The sequence below is a fragment of the Quercus robur genome, chromosome 4, assembly GCF_932294415.1.
Source record: "Quercus robur chromosome 4, dhQueRobu3.1, whole genome shotgun sequence".
Taxonomy (NCBI): domain Eukaryota; kingdom Viridiplantae; phylum Streptophyta; class Magnoliopsida; order Fagales; family Fagaceae; genus Quercus; species Quercus robur.
The window spans coordinates 45,982,756-45,995,705 of NC_065537.1; the positions used below are offsets into that span (position 1 = coordinate 45,982,756).

The 12,950-nt window shown below is 38.6% G+C and overlaps 2 protein-coding genes across 2 annotated transcripts; both read left to right on the top strand.

The window, feature by feature from the left end:
* Positions 1 to 9,233: 9,233 nt before the first annotated feature.
* LOC126722276 (uncharacterized) lies at positions 9,234 to 10,615 on the top strand. The gene is made up of 2 exons (XM_050425435.1): positions 9,234 to 9,373; positions 9,785 to 10,615. Exon 2 carries the CDS (start codon positions 9,785 to 9,787, stop codon positions 10,613 to 10,615), a length of 831 nt encoding a protein of 276 aa, XP_050281392.1. The 5' UTR covers positions 9,234 to 9,373.
* A 2-nt stretch (positions 10,616 to 10,617) lies between these two features.
* LOC126721988 (uncharacterized) lies at positions 10,618 to 12,842 on the top strand. The gene is made up of 4 exons (XM_050425126.1): positions 10,618 to 11,493; positions 11,590 to 12,555; positions 12,649 to 12,737; positions 12,827 to 12,842. The coding sequence occupies exons 1-4, from the start codon at positions 10,618 to 10,620 to the stop codon at positions 12,840 to 12,842; spliced, it is 1,947 nt and encodes a 648-aa protein (XP_050281083.1).
* The last annotated feature ends 108 nt before the right edge of the window (positions 12,843 to 12,950 follow it).

Here is a 12,950-nt window from a genome sequence, read left to right on the forward strand (position 1 = left end):
TAAATAATCAAATAAAATGTGGCAGGAGAAAGTGACAAAAAGGGAAACATTGATGATGGCGTTGAGATTTATATGGACTTACACAAAGCTCTGCAAATTGGCGATTGGAATGCTGCCAAGGAGTTCCTTAATTGCCATCTGCACGCAATAACTGCAAAAATCACAGTTACGGACCAGACCGCACTTCATGTTGCTGCTGAAGCTGGACATGTGCATATAGTGGAGGAGTTGGTAAAGCAAATGTCTGAAGAAAATTTGGAAATAAAAGATATTTATGGTTACACAGCTCTAGCTCAGTCAGCTTATTATGGAAAGTACCGTATGGCAGAATGCATGCTTGGAGAGAATAAGAACTTGATCAGTATTGGAAATGAGTTAGGAAATATTCCAGTTGTTCTGGCTCTTTCAAACGGGCATTTAAAATGGCTCGTTATCTCTATTCGCTCACTACGCATGGAATTCTATTGCCAGAAAATGGCACCATCGGGGCTACAGTTGTTTGCGAGGCAATACAAAACAAAGCTTTGGGTAAGAATTAACTCTTCGTTTTAACTATCCGTTGAGTATTATTTCCTACTTGAAATTTTCGCAATATAATTGATTAATTTCTCTGTCCATATGGTACAACACAATAGATATTGCTTTGGATTTAGTCAAGCGTTTTCCACGTTTGGTTGTTGCTCAAGACAGATTTGGTGTATCTCCTGTGTTCGCACTGGCTCGTATGCCTGATTATTTCCTAAGTGGAAATCGGCTCGTATTTTGGAAACGATGGATCTATTCCAGTTAGTACCATCCCTTTTACTCTTCACTCTTGTTTTTCGTTGACTTGTTTTAGTATTATGCAAATAGTGGATGAATTTAATTATATAAATGTGAATTATATATGTGATGATATCCCTTAAAAAAAATCCATGGAAAAGGGGGCCTTGAGGGCCAAACTCATATCCTTCGTTTGTAGATCCAATATAACCTAGAAGAGAAGAGAAGAGATGGTGCCTTTAAGCATTATAAGAGGCCCACTTGACAAATGGATTTAATTTTATTAGGGATTTTTTAGGTAACATCATGCAACAACAGTTTTTGTTTATTTAAGAGGGGGGGGGGGGGGGGGGGGTGCCTAATTGTATCATCCAATAATGGGTTGAAATTTGGAATATCATATATCTTCATTCTTTCATATCTAAATTTACAAATTTTGTCTTTTTTTCCCCCTTTTCATATTGTGATAGTTATAATAGGAAATGAGAGATTTGAATTTTAGATGCCTCTATTAGAAACATAAAGAGGTGCTATCAAGTGCTTTGTAACTTAACTAGTTTGCACCTTTGCACCTAGATACACCAAAGTTCAAACCTCCTCTCCCTCGTTGTAACTATCAATTTTTTATTAAAAAAAGAAAAAACAAAAATAGCTGCCAATTGAATTACAAAATCTTGACAGTTAAACAAACATATCTATAGGTCGTAACACCCAACATTATTAATACTACATCGGGTAACACATGTACAAGTCTGTTTGAAATCCGCTTATTTTGTTAAAACTGAAAACTTTTTACCGAAAGTACTATAAATAAAGGTAAAAGTTAGCTGAAATAGTACAGTGAGACTCATAAATAGTAGCAAAAAGTGCAGTGGGGCCCATGAATAGTAGCAAAAATAAGCTAAATAGTAAAATAAGTTGGCCTTTTAATTTGAAGCCAAGCGCATACGTAGTGGTACTATACTACCGTTTTGATGTAATGAAAATTATTTTTCTTAAAATGTGAATAATTTCTAGAATATCCATGTGATTCATAAGCCTAAATACAAAACAATAATTCTAAAAAATTAAGTTAAGATTAACAGTCTTAAACATTATTCGAAATTAAAAAAAGTAAGATTTTACGTTGATAACTTGATCTCTTTGATAGCATTGGAAATGAAAAATAAGTATATGAAAATATGAATTTTGACATGCTTATGGAAAAAACATGCAAGAATTAGAAAAATTAAGAGGATTTATGTAAGAAATTATTTATATAAGAGACTATTTCTATAGTCGGTAATTGCATGGATCTATTTTTGATATAGATAATCCTAATTTAATATTTTAGGAATGACCAATTGAACTAAAAGACTCTTAGCATATGATCGGTCATATTTTAAATTCGTTAGAATTCTTAGAAAATCGTTACAGTTAAAGGAATACAAGTGAAATGACGTCATTTTTGTTATTATAGTATACGTATGCTTATGCAAAGTACTGGTTAACTTATATGAAAGCTATAGAAAATATTTTAATAAAATATTTGAAATTAAAAAATTATATAGATAATAGAATTATAAGGTTTAAAATATAATTTTTACAAATTATTTAAATAATATATTGTGTAAGTTTAGTGTGGGGCCAGAGAATTCGTGGCCCAGGCCCACTCTACATTAGGGCCTAAGGCCTAAGCCGAGGAGAGCTATTGCCGAGGACGCATAATGAAAGCCCAAAAAAAGGCACAAGGATATGGCCGAGGACGATCTTATGCTCAGCACCTCACAAAACGCCTGAAAAAAAGGACAAACTCAGTACAGGGGCAGGACAAGGGAGAAAGCTGCCAACATCGTAATACAGAATCCTGCATCTGACAGGCCCATACTCCAGACCATGCTATTTAACTTTTCCAACGACCCCCAACCACACGAGGTATGGATTGACAAGACAGGTCTACACCCCAGAAAGTAAAAACTTACACATGGACACTAAAAGGGGAAATGAAGACTAGTATAAAAGGGAAAGAAAGCGAAGGAGAAAGGGATCCCCCCAAGAAGGAGGAAAAAATCCTGCAAAAGGGGGAGTGGGAAGGATACTGTGCTCCTCGGACGCAATCTGAGGACTTAAATCCTACAGCCCATACCAATGGAATGCTTGGCTAGTCAAGCCAAGTCCTCCCATGTAAAAGCTTCCATAAAAATCACGACTAAACCGCTGATCGGTGACCAAGGCCCTGCCTTTCAAGCCCACTCTCTACAAATTATATTGTTAGGGCCCTTTTACATACGAGCCCAATGTCTTTCTTGGGTCGTTAAATAACCGTGTCCCTACAATTGGCGTCGTCTGTGGGAAGGTTTGCGCGTTGGCATAGGTGGCGGTGGAGTTGAGCCTCTGTCAAGCAAAGGTCTGCGAAGGTTCCTCCACTTCCAGCGACATGCTGTTGTTGCTCCAACATAAATTTCTGCTAGGGGCTACGCCTCGCAGTGCCAATGGCACGGGCAGCTCTAGGGGCTTCCAACATCAAGCTAACTCTCCCCACCTTGGTCGAGGGGCTAACCTTCGAAAAATAAATAAATAAGTAAATAAATAAATAAATAAATAAATGAATACAAGTTTTGGACAGAACCAAGGCCTTGTATGGTCCTCGGACTCAAGCCTCTGGGAAAACCAACTACTTAGAAGAAACAGTACAAGTTTTGGATAGAACCAAGGCCTTGTATGGTCCTCGGACTCAAGCCTCTGGGGAAACCAACTACTTAAATGAAACAGTACAAGTATTGGACAGAACCAATACCTTATATGTTCCTCAGACTCAAGCCTCTGGGGAAACTAACTACTTAGAAGAAACAATACAAGTATTAGACAGAACCAAAGCCTTGTATGTTCCTTGGACTCAAGCCTTTGGAGAAACCAACTACTTAGAAGAAACAATACAAGTATTGGACAGAACCAAGACCTTGTATGGTCCTCGGACTTAAGCCTCTGGGGAAACCAACTACTTAGAAGAAACAGTACAAGTATTGGACAGAACCAAGGCCTTGTATGTTCCTCGAACTCAAACCTCTAGGGAAACCAACTACTTAGAAGAAACAATACAAGTATTAGACAGAACCAAGGCCTTGTATGGTCCTCGGACCCAAGTCTCTGGGGAAACCAACTACTTAGAAGAAACAATACAAGTTTTGGACAGAACCAAGGCCTTGTATGTTCCTCGGACTCAAGCCTCTGGGGAAACCAACTACTTAGAAGAAACAGTACAAGTATTGGACAGAACCAAGGCCTTGTATGTTCCTCGGACTCAAGCCTCTGGGGAAACCAACTACTTAGAAGAAACAGTACAAGTTTTGGACAGAACCAAGGCCTTGTATGGTCCTCGGACTCAAGCCTCTGGGGAAACCAACTACTTAGAAGAAACACTACAAGTTTTGGACAGAACCAAGGCCTTGTATGTTCCTCGGACTCAAGCCCCTAGGGAAACAGACTACTTAAGAGAAAAAATACAAGTTTTGGACACAACCTGGACGTTATATGGTCCTTAAACTCTACCCCGGAAAGGAGTTACCCATTAATAGTTGGGTTAGTCCCTAGATTGAATGGAATCCCCAGTCTACCCTCGGATCCTCAATACCAGGGGAACTGATGCGGCTGTGATAGGGCTAGGTGTTATCAAAACACGGCCAAAGTCCCTCACTACTCGGCAACCCTCTCGGATGGTTCATTTTGAGTTTATCATTCTCGGACGGCTGCCTCACGCGCATTACAGAGCGCTCAGCTGTTATCTCGGTTAGTCCCATAAGTTTAATATACTGTAGGTTAGCATTTTTACATTCGATAATGTCGATAAGTTCAAGTTAATAGCTTTTTGTTTGAGGGTTTCCTGCCCTAAGTATCATTAAAGGAAAATACACATGTAGTACACCCATTCACAAAGTAATTGCTACATAATAGAAAAGTACATAGAGGAAAACAGATTCATCTTTTATTAAGACAAAGGAAGAGTACAACGTACAATGAAAGAGCTTGAATAAGCTTATGCTAGAAACTAACTACACAAGCAAAAGAAAAGATACAAGGAAGTTAACAAAAAGACAGAAGAGAGATGCAGCAGTTCTAAAACGGTGTCTACGAAAACCATTCCTTAATACTTTTACATGCCCATAACTCGGGCAGCAAAAGAGCCCAACTTGGGGCTAGCACCGTTGAAGAAAAGGTGCAGAGAGCCCAACTTGGGGCTAGCACCGTTGAAGAAAAGGTGCAGGGAGCCGGAAGTTGATGAGCCTCCATGTTAACCACGCCTGCGATAGAGCAGACGGCGCTGATGGCGGAAAACCTTACTTCTGACGCACCAAGAATCTGATGCGACCAGTACCTGCTTCGGATTTTGACTGAAAGAGGCAGAGATACCATCCCCACCTTGTCAATATGGAAGATTATCTTGAGTCTGTGTCTCCCTTGTCCAGACCGCACCACCTTGAGTCTCGGAAGGACCCGGTGCCTCTGTGGCGAGTGTAATTCCTTCACCCCCGCCCGTGCCTCAAACATATTGCACTAGGGGTGGATAACACTGGATATGGAGACTGTGGTTATGGCTGAAGGATTATAATCTTGAAGGGAGCCGAAGGGTTTATATGTAAGGGGAATAACCTCCTATCCTACTTATATAAAGGCAATGTGGTGGCATTTGATTTATGCAGGTCTCCAAGGAATGCTACGGACAAGATGGTTTTGGCTCGATTTCCAACACCATCCGCAACCATAAGATTTGAAGATCCTCGTGAAGGCACGCCTCGAGCACCGAAACGTCAAAGGACACCGCGTGAGTAAAAACTAAAGGGATGCCTCTTAATTCGGCACATCTCCCATGTAAATGGAAAAACACAAACGTCAGTAAAGTACAGAATTTGAGCAAGCCATGATGTGGGCCCAACATCATCAAAACCCTCCTCCCCGACTAAAAAGTCGGGTAGCAGGATTTTGAGGGGCTATTGTGGAGCTAGAGAATTCGTGGCCCAGGCCCACTCTACATTAGGGCTCAAGGTCTAAGCCGAGGAGAGTTATTGCCGAGGACGCATAATGAAAGCCCAAAAAAAGGCACAAGGATATGACCGAAGACGATCTTATGCTCAGCACCTCACAAAACGCCTGAAGAAAAGGACAAACTCAGTACAGGGGTAAGATAAGGGAGAAAGCTGCCAACATCGTAATACAGAATCCTGCATCTGACAAGCCCATACTCCAGACCATGCTATTTAACTTTTCCAACGACCCCCAACCACTTGAGGTATGGATTGACAGGACAGGTCTGCACCCCAGAAAGTAAAAACTTACACGTGGACACTAAAAGGGGAAATGAAGACTACTATAAAAGGGAAAGAAAGTGAAGGAGAAAGGGATCCCCCCGGGAAGGAGGAAAAAATCCTGCAAAAGGGGGAGTGGGAAGGATATTGTGCTCCTCGGACGCAATCCGAGGACTTAAATCCTACAGCCCATACCAATGGAATGCTTGGCTAGTCAAGCCAAGTCCTCCCATGTAAAAGCTTCCATAAAAATCACGACTAAACTGCTGATCGGTGACCAAGGCCCTGCCTTTCAAGCCCACTCTCTACAAATTATATTGTTAGGGCCCTTTATATACGAGCCCAATGTCTTTCTTGGGTCGTTAAATAACCGTGTCCCTACATTTAGCTTTTATCAAAACCAGGAATTATTGTAGACTATAATTTATAATAAATGGTGAAGCTTCTTTAAAATTCTTGATATATTTTGATAATTAAATTTTAATTGGAGTCTTTTTTTTTAATTTCTTCAAATGTAAGCGGAATTTAATCTATAAAAATCTATCTTAATAATTTTAATTTTATAGTGCAGTATATTGAGAAAGCACGTCCTACAAAGTATAATACTCAAGTCAAGTCACATAGCACAAGCACAATGCCCAATTTTTATTATTAATTCAAAAAATTATTATAAATGATCAAAATAAATTAAAATAAATAATGATTTTTTTAGATATATAAAATTTTTTTATACTAGAATTTTAATAAGAAAAGTATTTCTAAACCTCTTAAAGCTTTGATTATAGAGTTTCTATAATTTTAATGTGCTTATAGTGTGCCCACATAGTGAAAGTATATTTTATGACGTGTAACATTTACATCAAACCAAAATCATATTGCACAAGAATAATGTGTATGACCCAACTTAAATCAATGTTGAAAAAAAAAAACTTCTACTCATATATAACATTCTAATATTCTAATAATTTACAATTTTAGACATGAAAAAGAAACTGACAGAAAATGTGAGTCAGCACTTACAGAATATAACTAAGATTTATTATAAATTAGCTTATTTATATCTTAACCTTGTAATTATATTACTTAAAAAAAATTGGATAAATATATTACTTAAACAGTTAATTCTCATAATAATAATAATAATAATATTCACTTAAAAAGTTATACTAATATGTTCGTTTGATTTGCTTATTCCTAGTAACTTATTCTCATAGTATTTATAAAAAGATATAATTTTTGGTAATTTTTATATTAAATGTGTTGTAAAAGGCTAAAGCTGCTTTTAGCACCAGCTTTTTATTGGCTTTTTGCTGAAACTTATTTACTGTTTGTGGGCCCATGCAAGTCCCACAAAAAAACCAAGCTTATTTTGGTTCAAGTTTAGGATTCCATGTTATATGTATTCTATTGCAAAGTTTTAGTCAAAAAGTTAGCTACAATCAACTATCTATGCATCTCATTTTATAAATTTTGCTCAAAATACCAAGTCTTCTTTTGCTTCTAGTGTTCCACATTACTCTTTTGCTATAGTACTTTCAGGCAAAAATAAATCAGTTTTTTTTTTTTTTTTTTTTAGTTATAGTATTTTTAGCAAAAATCTTTCAACATTAACTTTTGTTTTTTTAGGTTTTTAAGTTTTAGCTACAAAAATTTTAGCAAAAATCTTTTAACAAAGAGAGTTGTTATTATAAAAACAGACACTAAAAACTTATTTATTTCAAAAAAAGATAAAAGTTAGTTTATTTGCAAAAAATTTGAGACAAAAAATAGTTTGTCTATATTTGCCCATATATGTAAATGGGTAACGTCATTGGACTTTATTAATTTTAACTGATTTTAAAAGATGTTTGTCTTATCTATAAATTTACTGAATTAGTTCTATACCAAAAACAATTCTAATATGTTGGGGGGACCAAAATTTGATTCCCTACAATCATTCTAAAAATAGGCTCGCATGGCATGATATCAAATGCCATAAAAGATTTGAGTGTGTCTTCCTCATCACCAATTGGTTTTGAGGTGGAATGGCATAGCTCAAAGTCTGACAAATGGTATCAGAGCCAAGGTCATGGGTTCGAGTCACGGGAGTGTCATTGTGAGGGGGGGATTGTTGGGGGGACCACAATTTGACTCCCTACAACCACTCTAAAAACAGGCCCGCGTGGCATGATGTCAAATGCGATAAAAGATTTGAGTGTGTCTTCCTCATCATCAATAAGTTTTGAGGTGGAATGACATAGCTCACGGTCCGACACAATAGTACATGTTAAAATGGGTAACGTTTGGGCCAAAAGTCTTATATTTCCAAAAAAAAGTCAATTAGGATTTAAACTTCCCTCCAAACTGTAAAATTATACAAAAACAAATAAAAAATAAAAAATAAAATGGGTAACACCTAACACCCCACAAATGTTAATGGGACGTTCCTACCAGTACCACAACTAAAATGTAAGTCCCTTACTTAAAGATTTTAATATTTTTTACGGTGTCACTTTTGTTTCCAAATTTCCAATATTTAAAATGTGTCAATCAATTGTTTGAAGAAATCATTTCCCATTAAACGAATCCGTAGTTTTCTTGATTCTATATGTGTTGCCTTTTGAACATCGCTAGTAATCTAAGATAAGGGTTAAATTTGTTGTACACAAACTCAAGTCATGATTCTAGTTCATTTTGGGGGTGTATAAAATTGTGTAAAATAGTTTGTATGTAATAAACATTACTCCTAGATAAAGCCATATTGCAATAGTTAGTGAAGTTTGAATTATATAATTATGCATGTGTGTATTTTTTTTTCTAGGTATTCATATTCATTTGGGTGGTCCCATCAATGATATTCGTTTGAACATTCAAAAACCTATGGGAAACAGAAGCCAAAGAAATGGTAAAGAAATTATTGGATCAGGTATGTCACTATACAAAGTTCCTTTTCTCAATATTTGGGTTGTAAGAGCATTCACAATAGTGGTGCTAAAATATAGCACCCAATACACTAAAAATACCCACAACATCAAAGATATTATACTTAAAAGGGATAATTACACATAACCCACCTGTGGTTTGGGCGAAAATCACTTTGCCTACCCGTGGTTTGAAAAGTATCACTTAACCCACCTGAGGTGTGTTTCCGTCACTCTCCATAACCCACCTCGGTCTCTGCCGTTACAAAAACAACTTTTAACCCCAAAACAGAACATAACGCGAATCAAAACCCCCAAAACTCAAACACTTTTCGAGAGAGACACCCAAGGTGCAATCAGGCTTGTTCTTCGCGGTTTGGAGCGTGTGGAGAGGGAGAAAGCACTTGTTTTGCATCATCGAACCTGGGCAAGGTATGTGTGATGTTTTTTCATCTGCATTTGGGTTCTTGATGTCATTTTTTTATGGTGACCCACCCACGTAGTTAGGTTTTGCTGTTCATCTGCACAGTAAAAATTTTTTTGTATGTTAAATTAGCATTTTGCTATTTATGTGTAGAATCGCTTAGGATATGCATTTTGCTATTGTTGTTTCTATAATGCATATACCTGAAGGAATCAAGTTTATTTGTCAATGATTGCACTTGTTTGTGAAGTGTGGGTAGTGTGGTCCCTATGAATTTGTTGGGAATCTGGTTTTGCATGTGCTTTATGTGGTCCTTTGTCCGTGTGTTGTTGTCAATTTGTTGGCTTGTTGTCTCTTTTGTCTTCTTCTCACTTTCTGCATGTCAGTGTGTGTAAACAAAATACTTATTTTAATTGCAGATGGATGATGTCACATTTGACCTTGAAATTCATGTTGGGGGATGTTTTGTGGAGGAGCCAACCATACAATATGTGGGTGGGTCTGTACGTTTACTGACAGAGATTGACCCTGACAAGTTGAGTTACTTTGAAATTCGGGATTTATGCCATCTAGTTGGTGCTCCTAAGGAACACAGTAGATATAAGTATTTAATTCCTGATGGTGATCTACAGCATGATTTAAGAGACATAGAAACAGATACAGATGTCGTAAACATGACTAACCTTCATAAGGCATGGTATGCTGAAAAAATCATAATCTATACTGACATAGATGTGGAGCCATTGGCAGTTGAGTATCCTGATGCAGGGGGAGTGGCAGATGGTGGCGTAGGTGGTGATGCAGGGGGAGCGGCAGGGGGAGTGGCAGGTGGTGTAGGTGGTGATGCAGGGAGAGTGGCAGATGGTGTAGGTGGTCATGCAGGTGGTGATGTAAGTGGTGATGCAGCAAGGGTTGAAATAGAATTGGATAGTGATGATGATGAAGATGATGAGAATGATGATGAGAGTGATGATGAAGAAGATGTTGAGGATGTTGACATTGATGCAAGAGATGAAGAACAGAATGCTGAAGGAGATGATGATGATGATGATGATGATTGGCTAAATGAAGGCCTAGAGGGGGATGGCTTTGGTGATGATGTATTTGCTGCTCAAAACTCAGCTCCACAAGGTTCTGCTCCCAATACAAACCCAGAATCAAGCAATGCACCCCACACAGCCCCAGAATCAAGCAATGCACCCCACACAGACCCTGAGTGGGCTGAGCCACCCTTGAGGATGACCTGGTAAGCATGGATGGGTCTGATGATGAGCAGGTACCTGAGCAAGTAGAGTTTAATGCTAAGAGTGACATGAGAAATGTTGTACTGAAGAAGGAGATGAAGTTCCCTAATGCAAAGGTGTTCAGAGCTGCTTTGAGGGAGTATGCAATCAAAAAACCTATTGACATCAAATTCAAGCTTAATGAGAAGACCAAGATATCAGTTCACTGCAAGAATAGGTGTGGGTGGAGATGTTATGCATCTCAAATAAGTGGAGAGCTAACATTTCAAATTAAGACCTTGACTGATGACTGTACTTGTCCCAAGTCTTTCAAAAACAGCCAAGCAACATCAGCTTATGTTGCTAAGAGGTTCATTGAGGATTTTAGCAAAAATCCAAATTGGGAGGTGAGTGGTGTACACAACCATGTGATGCAAAATTTATCTGTTGACCTAAGTGTAAACCAAGTGTATAGGTCAAAGAGAAAGGCAAAGGATTTGATAAATGAAGATGAGCAACTGCAATATGGTGTCCTTAGGGACTATGCACAAATGATAACCACTGTAGACAAGGGGAGTAGGGTTATATTGCAGACAGAAATGGCTGAGGAGACTTCCCAGCCAAAATTTAAGAGGATGTATGTTAGGTTCAATGCTCAGAAGGTAGGATTTTTAGGTGGATGCAGGCCATTTATAGGTTTAGATGGTTGTCACATAAAGCACAGATTTGGTGGGCAAATCTTATCTGCCACTGCCAAGGATGCAAATGACAACATTTTTTCAGTAGCCATGGCTGTTGTGGAACAAGAAACCAGGGAGTCTTGGATATGGTTTTTGGAAATTTTTGCTGATGATATAGGGAGGCCAGAGGAGCTTCAGTTGGTCTTCATTTCTGATAGGCAAAAGGTATGCAAGTTTTGTTTTGTTCAGTTACACTTGAATAGTTGACTTTGTTTGCTGAACTAACTTGTTTTGTTTGTTTGTTTGCTTGCTTATTTACAGGGGCTTATACCTGCAATAGAGACACTATTCCCTACCGTGGAGCATAGATACTGTGTGAAACACATCTACAATCATTTCAAAGTTGATCACAAGGGATTGGAGCTGAAGGATGCATTGTGGAGGTGTGCTGCTGCCACAACAGTAAGGGAGTTTGAGAGATGCATGCAGTACATAAGGGATTTGGATGAAAAGGCATATGAGTATCTTGCAAACATTGCACCTGCACAGTGGACAAGGTCACACTTCACTCCTAGGGCCTTAACAGATTGTTTGGTAAATAATTTGAGTGAGTCTTTTAATGCAATGATATTGAAGTCTAGGGACAAGCCTATCTTGGCAATGTTGGAGTGGATTAGGGTTAGACTTATGACTAGACTTTACACAAAAAGGGAAGGGATACAGAAGTATGCTGGAAAGTTGTGTCCAAGCATACAAGATAGGTTGGAGAAATTGAAGGTTGAAAGTAAGGCATTTAGTGCTACCCCAGCTGGTAGTTTCCTTTATGAGGTAGGCAGTCAATATGAGAGGCATGTAGTTGATTTGGTGAAGAAGACATGTAGCTGTAGGTCTTGGGATTTAAATGGCATTCCCTGCAAACATGCCATAACAGCCATTTATACAAACATTGAGACACCAGAAGACTATACCCACCCATGCTACTTCAAAGAAACTTACATGGAGATATACAAGGAGGTACTTCCTCCCATGCCTGGCCAGTCAGAATGGGCTGAGACTGGACAGCCTGCTCCCCTGGCACCTCACATATACAAACCACTAGGCAGACCACCCAAGCAAAGAAAGAGGGCTTCTGATGAGCCTAGGAACCCTTACAAAGCAAGTAGACAGAACAGACCTGTAAGATGTGGGAAATGCAAAAAGGAAGGGCATAACTCAAGAGGGTGCAAGGCTGGCATCACTGGGGAGACACCATGGCAGAGGAGACAGAGACTTCAAAGAGAAAAAGCTGTAAGTAATTAGGATTTAAATGGCAAAAAAAAAAAACAAAACTTGTTTTTAAACTTACAATAGACACTGTATTGAAACTGGGTTTTGTTGCAGGCAAGGGAAGGGGTGCCTACACCTAGATCTGCACCTCAGCCTGCACCTCAGCCACCATCCCAACAGCCTGCCCAGACCTACAACATGATGTCTGCCACTCAGCCTTCATCCTCACAGCAAGGAAATCAACCTAGGCCATCTCACAAGAGAGCAGGATGGTTCTCTTCCTCACAACCAGAGTTTCACACACCTAGGGAAACCTGGGATACCTTACCAAGTTCTTCACAGGTAACTTAGTCCTGGATGGTTGTGTAGCTTGGGATATTTTTTAACAAGTGGATCTATTTTTTATTTTGTAGCCT